The sequence below is a fragment of the Moschus berezovskii genome, chromosome 4, assembly GCF_049115385.1.
Source record: "Moschus berezovskii isolate FMDL1 chromosome 4, NW_MosBer_1.0, whole genome shotgun sequence".
NCBI classification, from domain to species: domain Eukaryota; kingdom Metazoa; phylum Chordata; class Mammalia; order Artiodactyla; family Moschidae; genus Moschus; species Moschus berezovskii.
The window spans coordinates 124,423,261-124,442,872 of record NC_142463.1 but is presented as its reverse complement, the minus strand read 5'-3'; the positions used below and the strand labels follow the sequence as shown (position 1 = coordinate 124,442,872).

At 36.5% G+C, this 19,612-nt stretch overlaps 1 protein-coding gene and 1 pseudogene across 6 annotated transcripts in view; one reads left to right on the top strand and one right to left on the bottom strand.

Annotated features, from left to right (window-relative positions):
- The window catches only part of DCAF6 (DDB1 and CUL4 associated factor 6), a 177,992-nt gene that overhangs the window by 115,040 nt on the left and 43,340 nt on the right, over positions 1-19,612 (bottom strand). For all 6 annotated transcript variants that reach the window (XM_055403951.2, XM_055403952.2, XM_055403953.2 and 3 more), the window contains exons 3-4: positions 19,102-19,194; positions 4,433-4,618 (exon numbers count right to left, since the gene is read on the bottom strand). In XM_055403951.2, coding sequence (XP_055259926.1) covers positions 4,433-4,618; positions 19,102-19,194 — 279 coding nt within the window. The remainder of the gene's footprint in view (positions 1-4,432; positions 4,619-19,101; positions 19,195-19,612) is intronic.
- Positions 1,721-2,409, top strand: LOC129541759 (ribulose-phosphate 3-epimerase-like; annotated as a pseudogene).

The window sequence follows — 19,612 nt, the reverse complement described above, 5'->3', positions numbered from 1 at the left end:
TTGAGAAAACTCTGGAAAATAGTGAAGGACAGACAAGCCTGTGGTACTGCTGTCCTTGGGGTCACAAAGAGTCATACAGGACTTAGCAACTGAACAAGAGCAAAACAAGATATAAATGCAAAAGACAAAACAATAATCTTTCTAAAAGAGAATCTAAAATAGAAGAATGTCTCCATAACCTTCAGAAAGAAAAAGACTTTTTTGAGCAGGATACAGAAACCAGGTACAATTTTTTTTAAAAAAAGACCAATACATTAAGACAGCACAGAGAACGTTTGTTCATGAAAAGACATCATTAGGAGAGTGAAAATACAACCACAGAGTTGGAAGAGATAGATTCATATGCTGAAGATAAAAGAAATTCCTATAAATCAACAGCAATAATGAAATAAAATGGACAACCTAATAGAAAGATTAGGAAAGAATTCTGAATAGGCACTTGACAAAACAGTATATCTAAATAACCAATAAACTATGCAGTAGCCTCAACAGTAACAACAGCAAAAGGCATTTAAATAAGCCTGTTCAAAATTAGAGATTAACCATATTTACTGTTGGCAAAGATGAGGAGCAAAAGGAATTCTTATTATATGCTATTGGTGGGAATGTACGCTGTTACACTTTGGAAAAATATTTCGCACTATCTCTAAAATAAACAAATACATATTCTATGACAGAAAGAGTTTACTTCTAAACATAAATATACTGAAAGTCATGTAAAGTATGTTCTCCAAATTGGAAATCAAATTTAAAATTTTCATCAGCAGTAGAACAGATCCATCAGCTGTAATTTATTCACACAATCGAACACTAAAAAGCACTGAAAATAAACACACTATAGTGGTACCCAACATGGAGGAGTTTCACAAATGTAAGGTAAGATTTTGTTCAGCAAACGAAAACAAATTTAAAAATAAACAAAAGACCATTTAATATGACTCACTGCATATAATGCTCAAAAGCAAGAAAAACTAAAGTGGTTAGAAAAATAAGATGATGGAAATCAGGATAAAGCAGCTTCGGGGAAGTCCTTAATGCCTTATATTTCTTGATCTTTGTGGCTGTTACATGAACATATTCACTTTGTGATAATTTACTGAGATATACTCAGCGTTTTGTACTTCTCCTTTATGTTTTGTAATTCAATGGGGGAGAAAAGTTTAATGCTAGATGGAATAAGTAGGTCTTAACATATACCTAATCAGAATTCCAGAATAAAAAATACAGAGAATGGTAAAGAACTAAAAACTTATTATCTATAAATTTCCCTCATTTTTCAAGATTCCAATTTCTCAGACTAAGAACACATATAAATTCCTAGAAAAATCAAAAGGAAATCCATACCTCGATACACTGTTGTGACATCAATGAAGGAAAAAAAAAAAACACAAAGAAAAACAGAATTAAATTCAGTCAAGGAAGAGATAACTTAAATACAAAGGAATCACAATTAAACTGTTGACTGACTGCTCAACTTCAAAAGTAAAGTCAGAATACAGTGAAATATCACCTGAAATAGAGTAACTGTCAAACTAGAAGCCTGTATCTAGTAAGACTACCTCTGAAGAACTGACCTAAAAAAGATATTTTCTAGAAAAGGATGAAAAGGGAAGAAATGAATGATATAAAAGAAAAATAGGACTAAAATTGTTTAATATCAGCAAACTCTGACTTAAAGGAACTGATAAAGAATGTACTTTAGCTCTGGAGCATTAGCACGATGGCATCTGGCTGCAAAATTAGCCCATCCACCCACAACAGTGACCTGGCCAATTTAGGGGCGAGTACCTGCAGATGATGGACTCTGAGGCTGATTATCTGCACCTGGATGTAACAGATGGGCATTTTGTTCCCAACATCGCCTTTGGTCACCCTGTGGCAGGAAGACTCCAAAAGCAGCTAGGCCAGGACCCTTCCTTTGACATGCACATGATGGTGTCCAGGCCAGAACAGTGGGTAAACCAATGGCTGTAGCAGGAGCCAATGAACATACCTTTCATCTCGAGGCTACTGACAACCCAGGAGCTTTGACCAAAGACATTCGAGAGAATGGAATGAAAGCTGGCCTTGTTACCAAACCAAGAACCACAGAAGAGTATCTGACACCATGGGCTAATCAATCAGATAGATATGGCCTTGGTTATGACAGTGAAACATGGGCTTGTAGGGTAGAAACTCATTAAAGATATGATGCCAAAGATTCACTGGTTGAGGACCCAGTTCCCATCTTTGGACACTGAGGCTGATGGTGGAGTAGGTCCAGACACCATCCATTAATGTGCACAGGCAGGAGCTAACACAATTGTGTCTGGAAGTGCCATTATGAAGAGTGAAGACCCCAGATCTGTGATCAACCTGTTAAGAAATGTTTGTTCAGAAGCTGCTCAGAAATGTTTTCTTCATCGATGAAATCACAAGGAATCCAGTGTTCCTGCTTATGAGATCTTTACTAGAAAACAAGAATACTGACCACCAAATCATACCACAGTTGAGGCAATGCTGCTTTTCTGAGAAATTATTGTCATTCCAGTGACTAAAATCCATCATGCAGAGTGTTCCAAGCGGCTAGAAATTGTTGTGTATAACTACATTTTTAGTGATGGAATTGAAAAATTAGTGTGGTAAAATACTATTTTTACTGGGAGACTTGATTTTTTTTAAGAGTAAAAATATGGATGTATTAAGGTTACAAGCAGAAAAAAGTATCTTAATGCCTAAAGAAGGCATGTTAGCTACTCCAAAAAAAAATGTTTTTTGAATTTATAAAAAGAATTGTCTTCGGTTTCTTGGCTGTTTTCTGAAACCAAAAGAAGTTCTTCAGTTTTTCCTGTTTCATGTCATTCTTGAGTTGTGTACGTGTGTGATAACTAAGTTTGTATCTGACTAGGAATAGCATACTCTCCTAGCTTCAAAAACATTTATTTTTTACTTTGCACCTTATATTTGATACATTTAAAATGAACTGTATAATGGAAAAAAAAAGAATGTGCTTGAGATACCAAATGACCCCACACAGAAAACCTGTAACAGAAAAGGCAAAAGTACAAGCAAAAATGTAGGTAAATCTAATAATAACAGTAAAGACTAATAAAACAATAATAATATTTTTGATTCAGAAGAAGATAGACTATAACTACACTCTGAACAATATAAGCATATAAAATTAGACAAGGGATGGAAAGATTATAATGAGCTAAGGTATACATTCAAGAGGAAGGCAAAGGTACTTGTTGACTTTAGACTTTGTTAACTACTCTTGTAAAATACAAATGTCTATCTTCCTTGCAATAGCAGAAACAAAATGGGCCAAATGAAAAACCTTCAAGAAGTTCAAAAGAATGTCAAAAAGAGGATGGGGAAATCAATAATAGAAAATATTTTCAAATAAAAAACTTATAAGATATATAAATAGATCCAAATATATCAGCACTCACAATAAATATAAATTGACTGAAATCTCCAGTTAAAAGCCAAATTTGGGAGAAATAGATTAAAAAAAAAAATCCAGCTATAGAATACTATTTTTGTAAGGACATATCATAACACGAGGGTACAGAAGAACTGAAATTCAAGTAATGAAAAAAATATACCATGTCAGCACCATATGGGAAAACAACGAATCATTTGATACACTGAAATGAAAGACAAAGAAATGAAATGACAAGATTATAAAAGAGCTTTTTTGAAGAATAAGCAGTTTTTCTGAACCAAAGCAGTATAACTGAGTCTCAGATTCATTTCACCTCATTTTAATTCAGCTCAGGGCTTGAGCTCATTAATAACCTTTAGAAATCAGATTCCTTTATTTAAGTGTACTAGCATCTCTTGCCTAGAAAATCCCATGGATGGAGCAGCCTGGTAGGCTGCAGTCCGTGGGGTCGCTAAGGGTCAGACACGACTGAGCGACTTCACTTTCACTTTTCACTTTCACACATTGGAGAAGGAAATGGCAACCCACTCCAGTGTTCTTGCCTGGAGAATCCCAGGGACGGGGGACCCTGGTGGGCTTCTGTCTATGGGGTCACACAGAGTCGGACACGACTGATGTGACACAGCAGCAGCAGCAGCAGCATCTCTTCTGACATTTTGATAACCATGCCAGCAATGACTTCATATAGAACAGTGAGAAAGTGGTAATGAGGTTAAAGCCTAGTACAGAGCCCTATAGCACAATAAAGACGCATCTTTAAAGTCTGATATCTGTTTTCTTATAGTTGCTCAAGGAATTACAAATCCCATTGCTATTATTCACATCTTATTCCTTAACTTTATTCACAATCCTATCAAGGTCCATTTTCTCAAATACTGAAATCTAGACATTTTGTCAACAATACCTTTACTTATTTATGCGTGAATATGTACATACACACATCTATCTAACACATACATACACACATACACAAAACACAGATAAAGCATAATAATACTGTACCTCATAGGTAGTTCCATAATGGCATGTAAATTGGCACTGTCTGTTAGTTTCCGCATCTTGCTCAACATTGGTATAAAATATTACTCCATCTCCAGAGCAGGATACAATCTGCTTATCATTTGTGCATGGTAAGAACTTTGCACTAAATATATTTGCTCGATGCCCTGAACGAATTGTTGTCAAAACCTAAAACACAGAGAGGAGTTTTTAGTAATTTATTACTAAATTACTAAAGAGTAAATTTATTACTAATTACTAGATTACGGAGAGTAATTTTTAGTAATTTATTATTTCCTAAAAAGAAGCATTCTAATTCAAACTTAATATAATCCTAAGAAAAGAAGAAGGTAGCTCAGTCTTTGCGACCCCATGGACTGTAGCCTACCAGGCTCTTCTGTCCATGGGATTTTCCAGGCAAGTATACTTGGGTGGGTTGCCATTTCCTTCTCCAGATATTCCTGACCCAGGGATTGAATCCGGGTCTCCAGCATTGTAGGCACACGCTTTACCATCTGAGCCACCAGGGAAGTCAGGAATAAATTCTCATTAACACTCAGCTCAAATGAAAAATTATCATTTGAGTCCAAGCTATTGGGTTGGCTAAAAAGTCTGTTCAAGTTTTCGCATAACATGGAAAATCCCAAATGAAGTTTTTGGCTAACCCAATATTATAATTAGAAAAAAAAATTAGAATCTCACATATTTTATGTCCCTCTGAGATGTAAAGAAGATTAAGTATATAAACAGGAACAGTGCTGAAACAGAATCCCCCTAAAACTAAGTTCCTCTGCAGAGTTTATGATTAACTTCTCTATCCAAATTTTATTTCCTGTCTAGTCCAATATCTGTTTCTCTCATGACCGAGGAGAATCAAAGAAAATGGGACTGAGACCAAGCAGGAACCTGTGAGGCCTTCCCAGGCATAAAAGTCTTTCAGTGTCTTCCGTCTCTTGTTTGCAGGAAAACGGCTTTCAGTCTCCTAGACCTTCCCTGAGTTCCAAAAGGCAGATTCATTTACTAATTAGGAGACTGAGGAAATGTAGAAAGGGCAAGGGAACTTGGTTCTGGTTCTTTGCAGGGGAGGAGAAGGGGTTGTGCCTAACAGTTTGATAAACATCTCTGAGTTCTACAAGAACTCAAGGCCCCCTAGCCAGAAGGAGGATGGTAACTTTAGGCTGAGCATGTGGACCGTATGCTGGAGATTCCTAGAACAATGTTACCTCACCACCAGCCAACCAGAGGGAGTTACACACCTGGCAGCCCTCCCCCAAGTTCTGCTTGTAAAAGTTTCTTCCCTGAAAACCATGGAGAGTTTGGGTCTCTTAAGCAGGAGCCTACCTATTCTTCTTGCATGATTCTTGCAATAAACCTTGCTCTGCTCCAAATTTTGGTTTGTCTGGCCTCATTGTGTATCAGGCACACAAATGGGTTCAACAACAGTGCCTTGAAAATTAAATATGTATATTTATACCTATTTGATATATGTGACTCATTCATAAACTCACAGTAAATATGAAAAGACTATCTTGATTGACTTTAGAAATTGTTTCCTAAATGATTATTAAGTCATTCCCTTTCACGATGAAAAAATAAAAACAAACTGAATCTTAAAGAATCATAAGAGTAAAGAAATAAAATTGTACAGAAGTTCCTACTTCTGTAAAGAATAAAGAAGTTCCTACACCTAAATCCTTAATAATTTGAAAGATCAGAATTCCTATGACAGAAGTTTGGTTTAAAATAAACATTGCAATATTTGTAACATACATAGCAGATAAAAGACCAAATCCCCGTACAGTGCTTAAAAATTGAGAGGAAAAAAAGGGGCAAAAGATATGGATATAGTCCAAGATAAACAAATGGGCCTGAAAATTTTGAAAAAGCATCAACTTCATATAGGAAATGCAAATTGAAACTACACTGAGATCACCAATTTCCACTTTTTAGATTAGCGAAAATTCAAAAGCTTGACAACATACTGTATAAGTGAGTGTGGTAGGGAGAGGGACCCCAGGCTCTTTAAACAATTCTGGTGGAATGCTAAATGGCACGAGACCAATAAAAAGGAATTTAGCAAGCCCTCACAAAACTACATATGCATTAACTCTTTGATCAGACAAGTCTATTTTAAGAATTTACTCTGAAGGTATATATCCAACAATATAAAAAAAATAATAAAAGCAATTATTTACTGAGTCATTCATAATAGCAAACAAAACACAGGAGACTGGCTGAATAAATTCCAGTACATCCCCACAATGTATATACAATGGAGATTTAGTGCAATGAAGTATCTGTTGTGGTGTTTTATTTTTAAAATGTGCTTTAAAAAAAAGGGAGAGTATGTCAAAACAAACACAAAGTTTCTTTAGTTCACTTTAAATGTCTTACTGAACAAAACTAACATACTGTAAATCAACTAAATCAATAAAATTTTTTTAAATAAATAAAAGAACAACAAAAAATGTCTTACTGAACAAACTGGAGCGATTTGAGCATCAAAAAGATTATCAGTGATAGATTATAATTTATTGAATAAAAATAAAAATCTATAATCCCATAGTAATTTTTTCAAAACAATGGCAAAGACAAAGGAAATGCTCATATTTACCAAATAATGTCAATCAGTAAATGTGGAAGAAATGATAGAATTAAAAAGCACTATTTGTAATGACATTATAACAACTGGTTAAGGCAAGAATCAATGAATATCGAAACCACTTTATGAAAGATTGTTATAAAAAAGAATATTTACAAAATCTCAAAACACTACTTCATAGATAGCTTATAATCACAAAGGATAAATGTACCCTCACAATGGAAAGGTCAAATTTAACATCACCAGTCAGGGAACAAATTAATATCATGTACCACCACATCATCCATAGAGAATTATTAGCAAAAATATTTAATTTTAATCGACTCATGAAGAAACAATCAGACAAATCCAAATGGAGGGACATTCTATGAAATTACTTGTTAGTCAGTATAACAATAAAACAACATATCAATGTCATGAAAGACCAAGAAGTTGCATGAACTATTCTAAAGCAGATAAAGGCAATACGACAAATGTGTGATGCTGCATTAGGGGCTAGATTAAGAGAGGCAAGGCAGTGCTAAAGAACATTACTGAAACAAATGGGAAATTTTGAATATATACAGGTATATATGTACATGTACTATGTGTGGATATATGTAATATACTACAGATATATTTTAATATATATATATAATATGTTGGTTTAGTCGCTAAGTCATGACCAACTCTTGCGACCCCATGGACTGTAGCCTTCCAGGCTCCTCTGTACATAAGATTCTCCAGGCAAGGATACTGCAGTGGGCTGCCAGTTCCTTCTCCAGGGGATCTCCCCAACCCAGGAATCAAGCCCCGGTCTCCCACACTGCAGGCAGATTCTTTCCCAATTGAGCTATAAGGGAAGCTATATAATATACTACAGGTACTATGTATACTATAGAGATGGCAGGCATATACTAGGATATGCCTGCATAACACTAAAGAGAGGATGTTACATTCAACAGTCACTGCAGTCACCCACAAAGGTTAACCCTGAGGGGAACTTAGAACAGGGATAAATAGGCTGCCACTCATCAAGCCACCAGTCTCTGCAGATACCCCCAACGGTGTACCCTGAGGGGATTCAGGATGGAGAAAAAAAAGGACCTTAGATAGTTAATAGACAGAACAAAGGAACAATTTCATTAAGCCCAGATTCCAGTATCTTCCCCAAGAAAAGAAAAAATTTATCTTCTTAAATTTATTAACTTGAGATGTTTGGGTTCTCTTAAATTAGCATTAATCTTTTGATGTTCTGATTACCTGGAGTTTTGTGGGTTGTTTTTTTCTTTTGCAGAAACTCTTACACTTATCCTGGCTCCCTTTCACCTCTTCAGAACAGTCCTTCAGAGATATCTTAAAGGCTGTCTCCCTGGCTTAAGTCCTCAGTGTGTCCACTGAATGAAACACAACTCTCAACGTCTAGGATGTGCATTTTTTAGTTGACAGCACAGAATCATGTATACCATATGATATACAGCACACAGGCAGTTCTCACTGCAGACTCATGTGTGTCATATGATATACAGCACACAGGCAGTTCTCACTGCAGACTCATGTGTGTCATATGATATACAGCACACAGGCAGTTCTCATCACTACTGTTGTTGTATTCTATGAAGTCACTACTAAGATTCCATTGTTTTTTAATCCATAAGTTGTGTCTGACTCTTTTGAGACTCCCTGGACTACACATAGCCCATTGGGCTCCTCTGTCCAAGGGAGTTCTCAGGCAAAAATACTGGAGTGTGCTGCCATTTCCTTCTCCAAGGGATCTTCCCAACCCAGTTATCGAACATAAGACTCCTGAATTGGCATGTGGATTCTTTACCACTGAGCCACCAAGAAGTCCTAACACTGCCTTAGCAAGTGCTGTATCCATTAGCAACTGCTCCTATGGAAATACAGGGTTAGGTTTCTGTGAGGCTCTGGTCACAAACTCTTCATCAACAAATCAATAAGTAACTCTGTTGTATGTGTTTGTTTAAAGACACTTTAAATACATATTGTTGATTCATTAACAATGAACTTAGGGCAAAGAGTACTATAATTCATATGTAAATATTCACTGGAAGGACCGATGCTGAAGGTGAAGCTACAGTACTTTAGCCACTTGATGTGAAGAAACGAGATGTTAGAAAAGACCTTGATGCTGAGAAAGACTGAAGGCAAAAAGAAGAGGGAGCAGCAGAGGATGAGATAGTGTCACTGGTTCAGTGAACATGAATCTGAGAGAATTACAGGACAATTACAGCCCTTGCACGCTGTAGTCCAAGGGGTCACAGTTGGACACGACCTAGCAACTGGACAACAAACAGTAACAAATGAAGCTCATCTAACATATTTTCTCTATAAAGTATATTCCAGGTTTCTTACACGTAGGAAGACTATACGGTACGCAGCAAGATAACTGGGGAACCTTTTAACCATTGAAGTCACCAACAAAAAGCACAAAAATGCAAAACATGTGACATTCAATATATCACAAAAAGGATGCAGTATGCTTACAGTATTCAATGTGAAACAAGAAGTATCGAGCAGCACCTTGTTTGATCTCATCTGAGAACATGTGTATTGATGTATGAGTTAGGCAATTCAAATTTTTTGCCACTCTGTACATGTGAATGCCCATCAATGACCAGAAAAGTACTGAAAGTTGTTGATATGGAAGGGTAAAAATAAATTTAATGTTGGTAAATTTGCAAACATAGAATCTGCAAGTAAAGAGGATCAACTCTATACTCAATATTACACATCCTGACCATGGTAACAGCATTACAGTTATACAGGATAATGTTCTTGTTCTTAGTAGACAGATGTCAGAGTATTCATGAAAATGCATGACACCTCCAAATTATTCTGAAATACTTTTTTCAAAAGTCTATTTGTGGATGTTGATCGTATCACCTTTTTATCAATCAGTTTTAAAATTTAGGAAAAGATACATCAACTTTATTTTTGGTTTCAAGTAACTATTTACAATATAAGACTAATTGACAAATTCATTAACTGACAGTATGACACCAAGCCAGAACATAGATAAATATTAGGAGCTAATTACCTAGACAACTTAAATGAAGTAAATACTTAAATTTAGATACTTAAGTATTGCAAGTCACTTCATCTAAGTCCTGGGGTCACATATAAAACAAGGGTTTACTGAGTACCATACAGTACTCCACTGTAAGTCTTATCTGCTGTCGATCAGTCACTCAGTCGTGTCCTACTCTCTGCAGGACTCCAGGCTTCCCTGGTCATTAATGCACATTTAATTAGGGTCAAATAAAAAAAGAGGACAGTCTTTGCACCTACATTAACCAAAGCCAATGGACAATAAAAATTGTCTGTAAAACATGTTCAACTTTTTCATTCCTCTCTCCAAGTATAAAACACTGAGATCTGCTCAATTAAAGTATAAGAAATAACATAGAGAATAATTAATGTAAAGCTTTTAAACAAAATAGAATCATAGACTTTAATGTCGTCATGTATTTCAGCATAATTTACCAAGTAGCATATACTTCCGGAGAAGGCAATGGCAAGCCACTCCAGTACTCTTGCCTAGAAAATTCCATGGATGGAGGAGCCTGGTAGGCTGCAGTCCGTGGGGTCGCTGGGGGTCAGACACGACTGAGTGACTTCACTTTCACTTTTCACTTTCACACACTGGAGAAGGAAATGGCAGCCCGCTCCGGTGTTCTTGCCTGGAGAATCCCAGGGATGGGGGAGCCTGGTGGGCTTCTGTCTATGGGGTCACACAGAGTCGGACATGACTGAAGTACACACAATATATGCTAGGTCTTTCACAGTTTTTATTTGATAGGTCTTTGACTTTAGTCACCTTCAGCAGACATTATTAACAATTTGATTTATCTCCATTCAATAGGTTTATGCAAAGCTTCAAAAACAAAAGCAGGAATCTCATTCAATATACTAATGTGTGTTGGCCTATCACACGTCACTCAAAAATGGAAAGAAATTTATTAATCAGAGTAACTATTAAAGTAATTAGTAAAAAAATGAAGTCCTTTCCACTGGACAAATCTGTTCTTGCTGAAAAAAAATCTCATTTCAGACGTCCCACTTCAAATTTATTCCCTCTGTAGTATTAATAACACTTAATTATTAACCTTAATAACATTACTATCCACCCCTAGTTGATCACTATCCACCAAACCTTGATCACCTAGTTGATCAAGTCAAAAACTAACATTTCTCTTTCCTTAAACCACTATATAAGAAAGTGGCAATACTAACAAAGGCAATGCCTAAGAATGCTAAAGCTACCTCACAACTGCACTCATCTCACATGTTAGTCAAGTAATGCTCAAAATTCTCCAAGCCAGGCCTCAACAATATGTGAACTGTGAAATTCCAGATGTTCAAGCTGGTTTTAGAAAAGGCAGAGGAACCAGAGATCAAATTGCCAGCATCCGCTGGATCATCGAAAAAGCAAAACATCTATTTCTGCTTCACTGACTATGCCAAAGCCTTTGACTGTGTGGATCACAATAAACTGTGGAAAATTCTGAAAGAGATGGGAAAACCAGACCACCTGACCTGCCTCTTGAGAAATCTGTATGCAGGTCAGGAAGCAACACTTAGAACTGGGCATGGAACAACAGACTGGTTCCAAATAGGAAAAGGACTATGCCAAGGCTGTATATTGTCACCCTGCTTATTTAACTTATATGCAGAGTACATCATGAGAAACACTGGGCTGGATGAAGCACAAGCTGGAATCAAGACTGCTGGGAGAAATAACAATAACCTCAGATATGCAGATGACACCACCCTTATGACAGAAATCGAAGAAGAACTGAAGAGCCTCTTGATCAAAGTGAAAAAGGAGAGTGAAAAAGCTGGCGTAAAGCTCAACCTTCAGAAAACTAAGAACATGGCATCCAGTCCCATCACTTCATGGCAAATAGATGGGAAAACAGTGGCAACAGTGGCAGATTTTATTTTTTGGGGCTCCAAAATCACTGCAGATGCTGATTGCAGCCAGGAAATTAAAAGACACTTACTCCTTGGAAGAAAAGTTATGACCAACCTAGACAGCATATTAAAAAGCAGAGACATTACTTTGCCAACAAAGGTCCATCTAGTCAAGGCTATGATTTTTCCAGTAGTCACGTATGGATATGAGAATTAGACTATAAAGAAAGCTGAGCGCTGAAGAATTGATGCTTTTGACCTGTGGTGTTGGGAGAAGACTCTTGAGAGTCCCTTGGAGTGCAAGGAGATCCAACCATTCCATCCTAAAGGAAATCAGTCCTGAATGTTCTTCAGAAGGACAGATGTTGAAGCTGAAACTCCAATACTTTGGCCACCTGATGCAAACATACTACTCATTGGAAAAGACCCTGATGCTAGAGAAGACTGAAGGCAGGAGGCGCAGGGATGACAGAGGATGAGATGGTTGGATGGCATCATCAACTCAATGTACATGATTTTTTTTTTTTTATTTCTAAAAAAGAATTTTATTAAAAAAGCACAAATGCAAAGAAATGAACAGAGGAAAATTTATGCGTCGAACCTGGACTGGTCACTTATGATAATATACATGCTACAATTCCATTCTCCCCAATCATTCCTCCTTTACCCTCTCCCACAGAGTCCCAAAGACTGTTCTAAATGCCTATGTCTCTTTTGCAGTCTCTTATACAGGGTTCAGGTTACCATTTTTCTAAATTCCATATATATGCGTTAATATACGGTATTGATGTTCTTCTTTCTGGCTTACTTCACTCTGTATAATTGGCTCCAATTTGATCCACCTCATTAAAACTGATTCAAATGCATTCTTTTTGATGGCTGAGAAATACTCCATTGTGTATATGTACCAAAGCTTTCTTATCCATTCATCTGCAGATGGACATCTAGGTTGCTTCCATGTCCTGGCTATTATAAACAGTGCTGCAATGAACATTGGAGTACATGTGTCTCTTTCAATTCTGGTTTCCTCGGTGTGTATGCCCAGGAGTGCGATCGCTGGATCATATGGCAGTTCTATTTCCAGTTTTCTGAGGAATCTCCACACTGTTCTCCATAGTGGCTGTACTAGTTTGCATTCCCACCAACAGTGTAAGAGGGTTCCCTTCTCTCCACACCCTCTCCAGCACTTATTGCATGTAGACTTTTGGATAGCAGCCATTCTGACTGGTGTGAAATGGTATCTCATTGTGGTTTTGATTTGCATTTCTCTGATGATGAGGGATGTTGAACATTTTTTCATGTGTTTATTAGCCATCTTTATGTCTTCTTTGGAGAAATGTCTGTTTAGTTCTTTGGCCCATTTTTTGATTGGGTCACTTAGTTTTCTGGAATTAAGCTGCAGGAGCTGCTTGTATAATTTGGAGATTAATCCTTTATCAGTTGCTTCATTTGCTATTATTTTCTCCCATTCTGAAGGCTGTCTTCTCACCTTGCTTAGAGTTTCCTTTGCTGTGCAGAAGCTTTTGATTTTAATTAGGTCCCATTTGTTTATTTTTGCTTTTATTTCCAATATTCTGGGAGGTGGGTCTTGGAGGATCCTGCTGTGATTTATGTCGGAGAGTGTTTTGCCTACGTTCTCCTCTAGGAGTTTTATAGTTTCTGGTCTTACATTTAGATCTTTAATCCATTTTGAGTTTATTTTGGTGTATGGTGTTAGGAAGTGTTCTAGTTTCATTCTTTTACAAGTGGCTGACCAGTTTTCCCAGCACCACTTGTTAAAGAGACTGTCTTTTCTCCATTTTATATTCTTGCCTCCTTTGTCGAAGATAAGGTGTCCATAGGAGCGTGGGTTTATCTCTGGGCTTTCTATTTTGTTCCATTGATCTATATTTCTGTCTTTATGCCAGTACCATACTGTCTTGATGACTGTGGCTTTGTAATAGAGCCTGAAGTCCGGCAGGTTAATTCCCCCAGTTCCATTCTTCTTCCTCAAGATTGCTTTGGCTATTCGAGGTTTTTTGTATTTCCATACAAATTGTGAGATTATTTGTTCTAGTTCTGTGAAAAATATTGTTGGTAGCTTGATAGGGATTGCATTGAATGTATAAATTACTTTGGGTAGTATACTTATTTTTACAATATTTATTCTTCCAATCCACGAACACGGTATATTTCTCCATCTATTCGTGTCCTCTTTGATTACTTTCACTAGTGTTTTATAGTTTTCTATGTACAAGTCTTTTGTTTCCTTAGGTAGATATATTCCTAAGTATTTAATTGTTTTCATTGCAACAGTGAATGGAATAGTTTCCTTAATTTCTCTTTCTATTTTCTCATTATTAGTGTATAGGAATGCAAGGGATTTCTGTGTGTTGATTTTATATCCTGCAACTTTGCTGTAATCATTGATTAGCTCTAGTAGTTTTCTGGTAGAGTCTTTAGGGTTTTCTGTGTAGAGGATCATGTCATCTGCAAACAGTGAAAGCTTTACTTCTTCTTTTCCAATTTGTATTCCTTTTATGTCTTTTTCTGCTCTGATTGCTGTGGCCAAAACTTCCAGAACTACGTTGAATAGTAGTGGTGAGAGTGGGCACCCTTGTCTTATTCTGCAAACTCCAGGTGAAGGACAGGAAAGCCTAGTATGCTGTAGTCCATGGCATCGCAAAGAGTTGGACAGGACTTAGTGTCTGAACTGAACTTCCCTAATTAATAGATAATTGTTGGACGAATTGTATTTATGTATATACAGTTAGTAATTTTACCAAAGGTTGGAATTTGTTTTTAATTGTGGAAATGGGTCAATGCAATCAATAGAGAGGCATGCTACTAGAGGTAAATAGCAATAAGGTCTCAATTTAGGAAAAAACAGATGCACAGGTGCAAACAGTTATAAATTTTAAAAACTGGAAATATTTTCCTATATATCCTTTCCCTGAATTAAAGGAGTATAATACTTTTTCAGAAAACACCTAAAACTAATGGCCAACAGAGATGGGAGTTGGCAGAGTAACAATATGAAATGAATATAACATACTGTAAAATACGATTAGCAACAAATGTGAAAGTGAATTAGCTATAACGTCTATCACTTTGCTGTTCATCAGGTTACTGTCACTAATCTAGCTGGCCAAGCAGGTTTTGCTTTCTTCGTGCATCATGTTATACACAACACTTCTAAAATTTCAAGCTTGGTCCAGGAGTATCCAGATAGAAGATACTAGCTCTTCAATCTCTTAGTAAAAATCACCCCTCCCCAAATTCACCCCTACTCCTGTCTAAGGCACTGAATACAGAAATTTCTTGCCTTCTTTTACTCATACTTATTGAGCATCTACTATGTAACAGGTAATTTACTAAGTGTTGAGGAAACTAAAAAGAAACTGTCACTGTCCCAAATAAGTTAGAATCTAATAGTGAGCAACATGCAAACACAAACATAGTAATTGCTGCTGCTGCTGCTGCTGTTGCTAAGTCGCTTCAGTCCTGTCCGACTCTGTGCAACCCCATAGAGAGCAGCCCACCAGGCTCCCCTGGCCCTGGGATTCTCCAGGCAAGAACACTGGAGTGGGTTGCCATTTCCTTCTCCAATGCATCAAAGTGAAAAGTGACAGTGAAGTAGCTCAGTCGCATCTGACTCTTAGCAAACCCATGGACTGCAGCCTACCAGGCTCCTCCGTCCATGGGATTTTCCAGGCAAGAGTGGGTTGCCATTGCCTTCTCCACATAGTAATTGAGTTATCCATAAAATACAAGACCATGGGGAAGGAATGCCTACATTCACCTAGAGGAAATTAGAGATTATTACAGATTTTTTCAGATGAAGCTGAAGATCCAATGCTTTGGCCACCTGATGTAAAGAACTGACTCACTAGGAAAGACCCTGATGCTGGGGAAGACTGAGGGCAGGATGAGAAGGGGATGACAGAGGATGAGATGGTTGGATGGCATCACCGACTCAACAGACATGAGTTTGAGCAGTCTCCAGGAGTTGGTGATGGACAGGGAAGCCTGGCATGCTGCAGTGCATGGGGTCTCAAAGAGTTGGACATGACTGAGCAACTGAACTGAACAGGTAAGAGTTGAGGGTCAAAGGATGAAATTAAACTTGCCAAGTAGGTAGGAGGTACATGGGAAATGAGAACACACTACTAACCGAGAAAAGTAGAAGAAAAGCATAGAAGAAACAAATAACATTTTATGCTCTAAGAACTAAAGGTAGCTGGATGAAGCCGAATCAAACTTGTGCATATATTCGGGATTTCTTTAACAGAGGATGCTCCGAGGCTACCAGAGGACTAACTTCCTTCTGTTTCATCTATACCATGAGAAGGACTTTTGGGAATCCTCATAGTATAGACAGTCCCAGAATATCATATAAAGTCTCCTACAAGAATCCATACATGATTGGGATCCTGAGTTTTGTTTCTATTTACCTTGACCTTCAAGGCCACCAAAACTGAAGTCTAGATATAAGACTGACAAATATCTTCAGGGCAAAAGTTATCAGCTCACTTCTCTGGATTCACCTTTTCCCCTTCCATTTTGGATAATTTTATTTATTTACTTTTGGCTATGCTGGGTCTTCGTTGCTGGGTGGGCTTTTCTCTAGCTGTGGAGAGCAAGGGCTACTGTCTAGTTGCAATGCACAGGCTTCTCATTGCGGTGGCTTCTTTTGTGGAGCAAAGGCTCTAGGGTGCATGGGTTCAGTGTTGCCACTCCCAGGCTCTAGAACACAGGCTCAAGAGTTGTGGCTCAAAGGCTTAGTTGCTCCACAGCACATGAAATCCTCTCAGATCAGGGATTGAACCCACGTCTCCTGCACTGGCAGGTGGATTCTTTACTACTGAGCCACTAGGGAAGTCTTCCCTTCTGTTTTAGACTGATAATTCATTACTATCAAAACAGTCTTTTGTTACTTAGAGTATAATTTTTTTTTAATCAAGTATTTTTTAGTTCATCTGAGTAGGAGAATAGATCCAAAGAAACTAGCCTGTAACTTTAAGGGGGAAAGCTTTTATATATATATATATATATACACACTTGATATCTATGATATATATAATTAAGATATGATACCACTAATAAGGAAACTTAAATCTATTTTTTAAAAGTTTCAAAAATTTTATATGCCATAAATTAATTTTCCCATCAACTCACAGAATTTAAAAATAGAGTGGAACTATAAGAACATGTAATATCTGACTCAAGATCAAAAAACTTTACTTTCCTATGTAATGAATTATCAGTGCTTCAAAACAATAAATATTCCTATATGACAGCAAATTTAGATCTATTAAAACCACTATAAGAAAACTATAGTCTTTTTATACTTAAAATCTATTAAAGTATTATCTGTTAGTCATTTCTCAAATTGAAAAGAGTAATCACTTTAAAGGGAAAATAAAATCTTTTAAAAATTACTTCAATAGGTATAGTCACAAAATAACTGAAAGCAGGGGCTTGGAGAGATATCTGCCCTGTTATGCTCACAGCAGCATTATTCACAATAGCCAAAAAGGTGAAAATAACCCAAGTGTCCACTGGCAGATGAAAGCATAAGCAAAATGTGATATATACATACAATGTCAGCTTTAAAAAGAAAAGAAATCCTGACACATGGATGAACCTTAAGGACCTTATTCTAAGTAAAATGAGCCAGTCACATAAGGACAAATACTGCATACAAACCCTTATACAAGGTACCTGGAATAGACAAATTCAAGGAGATAGAAAATAGAATAACGGTTGCCATGCGCTGGAGAAGGGAAGAATGGAGCGTTACTGCTTAATGAGCAGAGTCAGCTTTGCAAGACTGGAGTCGTGTGGCTCAATGATGGTGATGATATCACAACAATATGAATCAACTTAATGCTGGTACACTGAACCTGAGAAAATGGTTAACAAGCTCAATTTTAAGTAATGTATATTTTCTCAATTTTTATTTTAAAAAGTAAAGCTCTATATTTTTTAAAAAAACACAAAATTTATTCCACTGGTATCCAGATGAATGATTCAAATACTATAAACATTAAACTTCTGATGTGTGCTGCATGCTGTCACTTCACTTGTGTCTGACTCTGTGACCTCATGGACTATAGCCCACTAGGCTCCTCTGTCAATTCTCCAGGCAGGAATACTGGAATGGGTAGCCATTCCCTTCTCCAGAGGATCTTCCTGCCCTAGGAAGTGAATCTGGGTCTCCCGCATTGCAGGCAGATTCTTTATGAGTCACCAGGGAAGGCCTAATTTCTGATTGTGATAATCCAAAAGTATTCCACATATACATTATTCCAAGAAGTTTTCTCTGTTGTAAGAAAAAGGTTCTTTGAGTAATTGCAGAGCTAAGACAATCAGGATTTGGAAACAACAAGTTTCCCTCTGCTAAGTCAGGACAGTTAAGTAAAGCTATCTCTCCTTTAATGAAGGAGAGCCTCAATATGAACTTCTTTTTAGACTGCAGAACCACAAACATTTATTTAATTATCTAAACTATTTAAATGTAGAAAAAAATTTTTTAAATGAACCATTTATTCTGTGCAAGAGTACTGGAGTGGCTTGCCCGTTGCCTTCTCCGATTTATTCTGTAAGATTTCTAATATTAAAACTTTAGTCTGATAATCTACAATGTTCTCATTCACATGAAAGTATCTGTATACCTACTTACTTATACAAAGTCACAAAAAGAGCCAATAAAAATTAGAACATAATCCTAATTAAAATTCAGTATGATATCCCAGTTTACTGAATTGGATGTTATGAGCATTTTATTAGAACCTAGCCACTGTGGGTAAACTGATAAAATTCAGTTTCTTAAAATGATTGGCTGATTCTGTGATTATAAGATTAGATTCTGTAAGCATAAAAGAAGAAAAAAAAAAAAACAGTTTTCCCCAGGAAGAATGGTTTATTGAGATATCATTTTTTGCAATTTTATCCACATGAATAAATGAAGCATATTTAAGTTTTCTAGAGTTGAATGAAATCTAATGTTTTCCTAAAGAAATTAAAAAGTGTACGCAATAACTTCCAAATTATGTAATAAACTTTAGCAAAATAACAACATTCTTTGCAAATTCCCACTTCATGATTATGCACTATTTGATTTCTAGCTTTTTTTTCTCATTAAGTTGTAGATTTTTAAAAACCACTTTACCTTTCTGCTGTAAGGATTACTAATTACTAGCTTGGTGTCATCTGAGCCAGATAAAATATATTCTCCAGTCTCATTCCAACAGATTGTATTAACCTAAGAAGAAAGCAAAAGAAGAAACGTAAACAAACTTAAAGTAATAATAAGTATGCCATCTTCACTTAGCTGACGGTTCAGAATTTTGAATCACTAATGAGATTACATCTATGGTAAATAATATTTACCAGTTTACTTAGTGAAAATATATACTGAGTACCATTTAACAAACACAATGTTCTATAAATTTATAAAGACTCATAAATTAAGTATGAGTCTTTCTTAAGTTTTATTTAAATTTATTTTAAATAGTCCATTTTATATACAGGGATATAAAACCAAGTCACCTAAAAAGGAATTAAGAGAAACTCACTAAAGAGCTATAGCAATTAAGGTTGTGTGGTACTGTCATGATCACAAACATATATATATAAATCAATGGCATGGAACTGAGTCCAGAAATAACCCTTATCTTTAC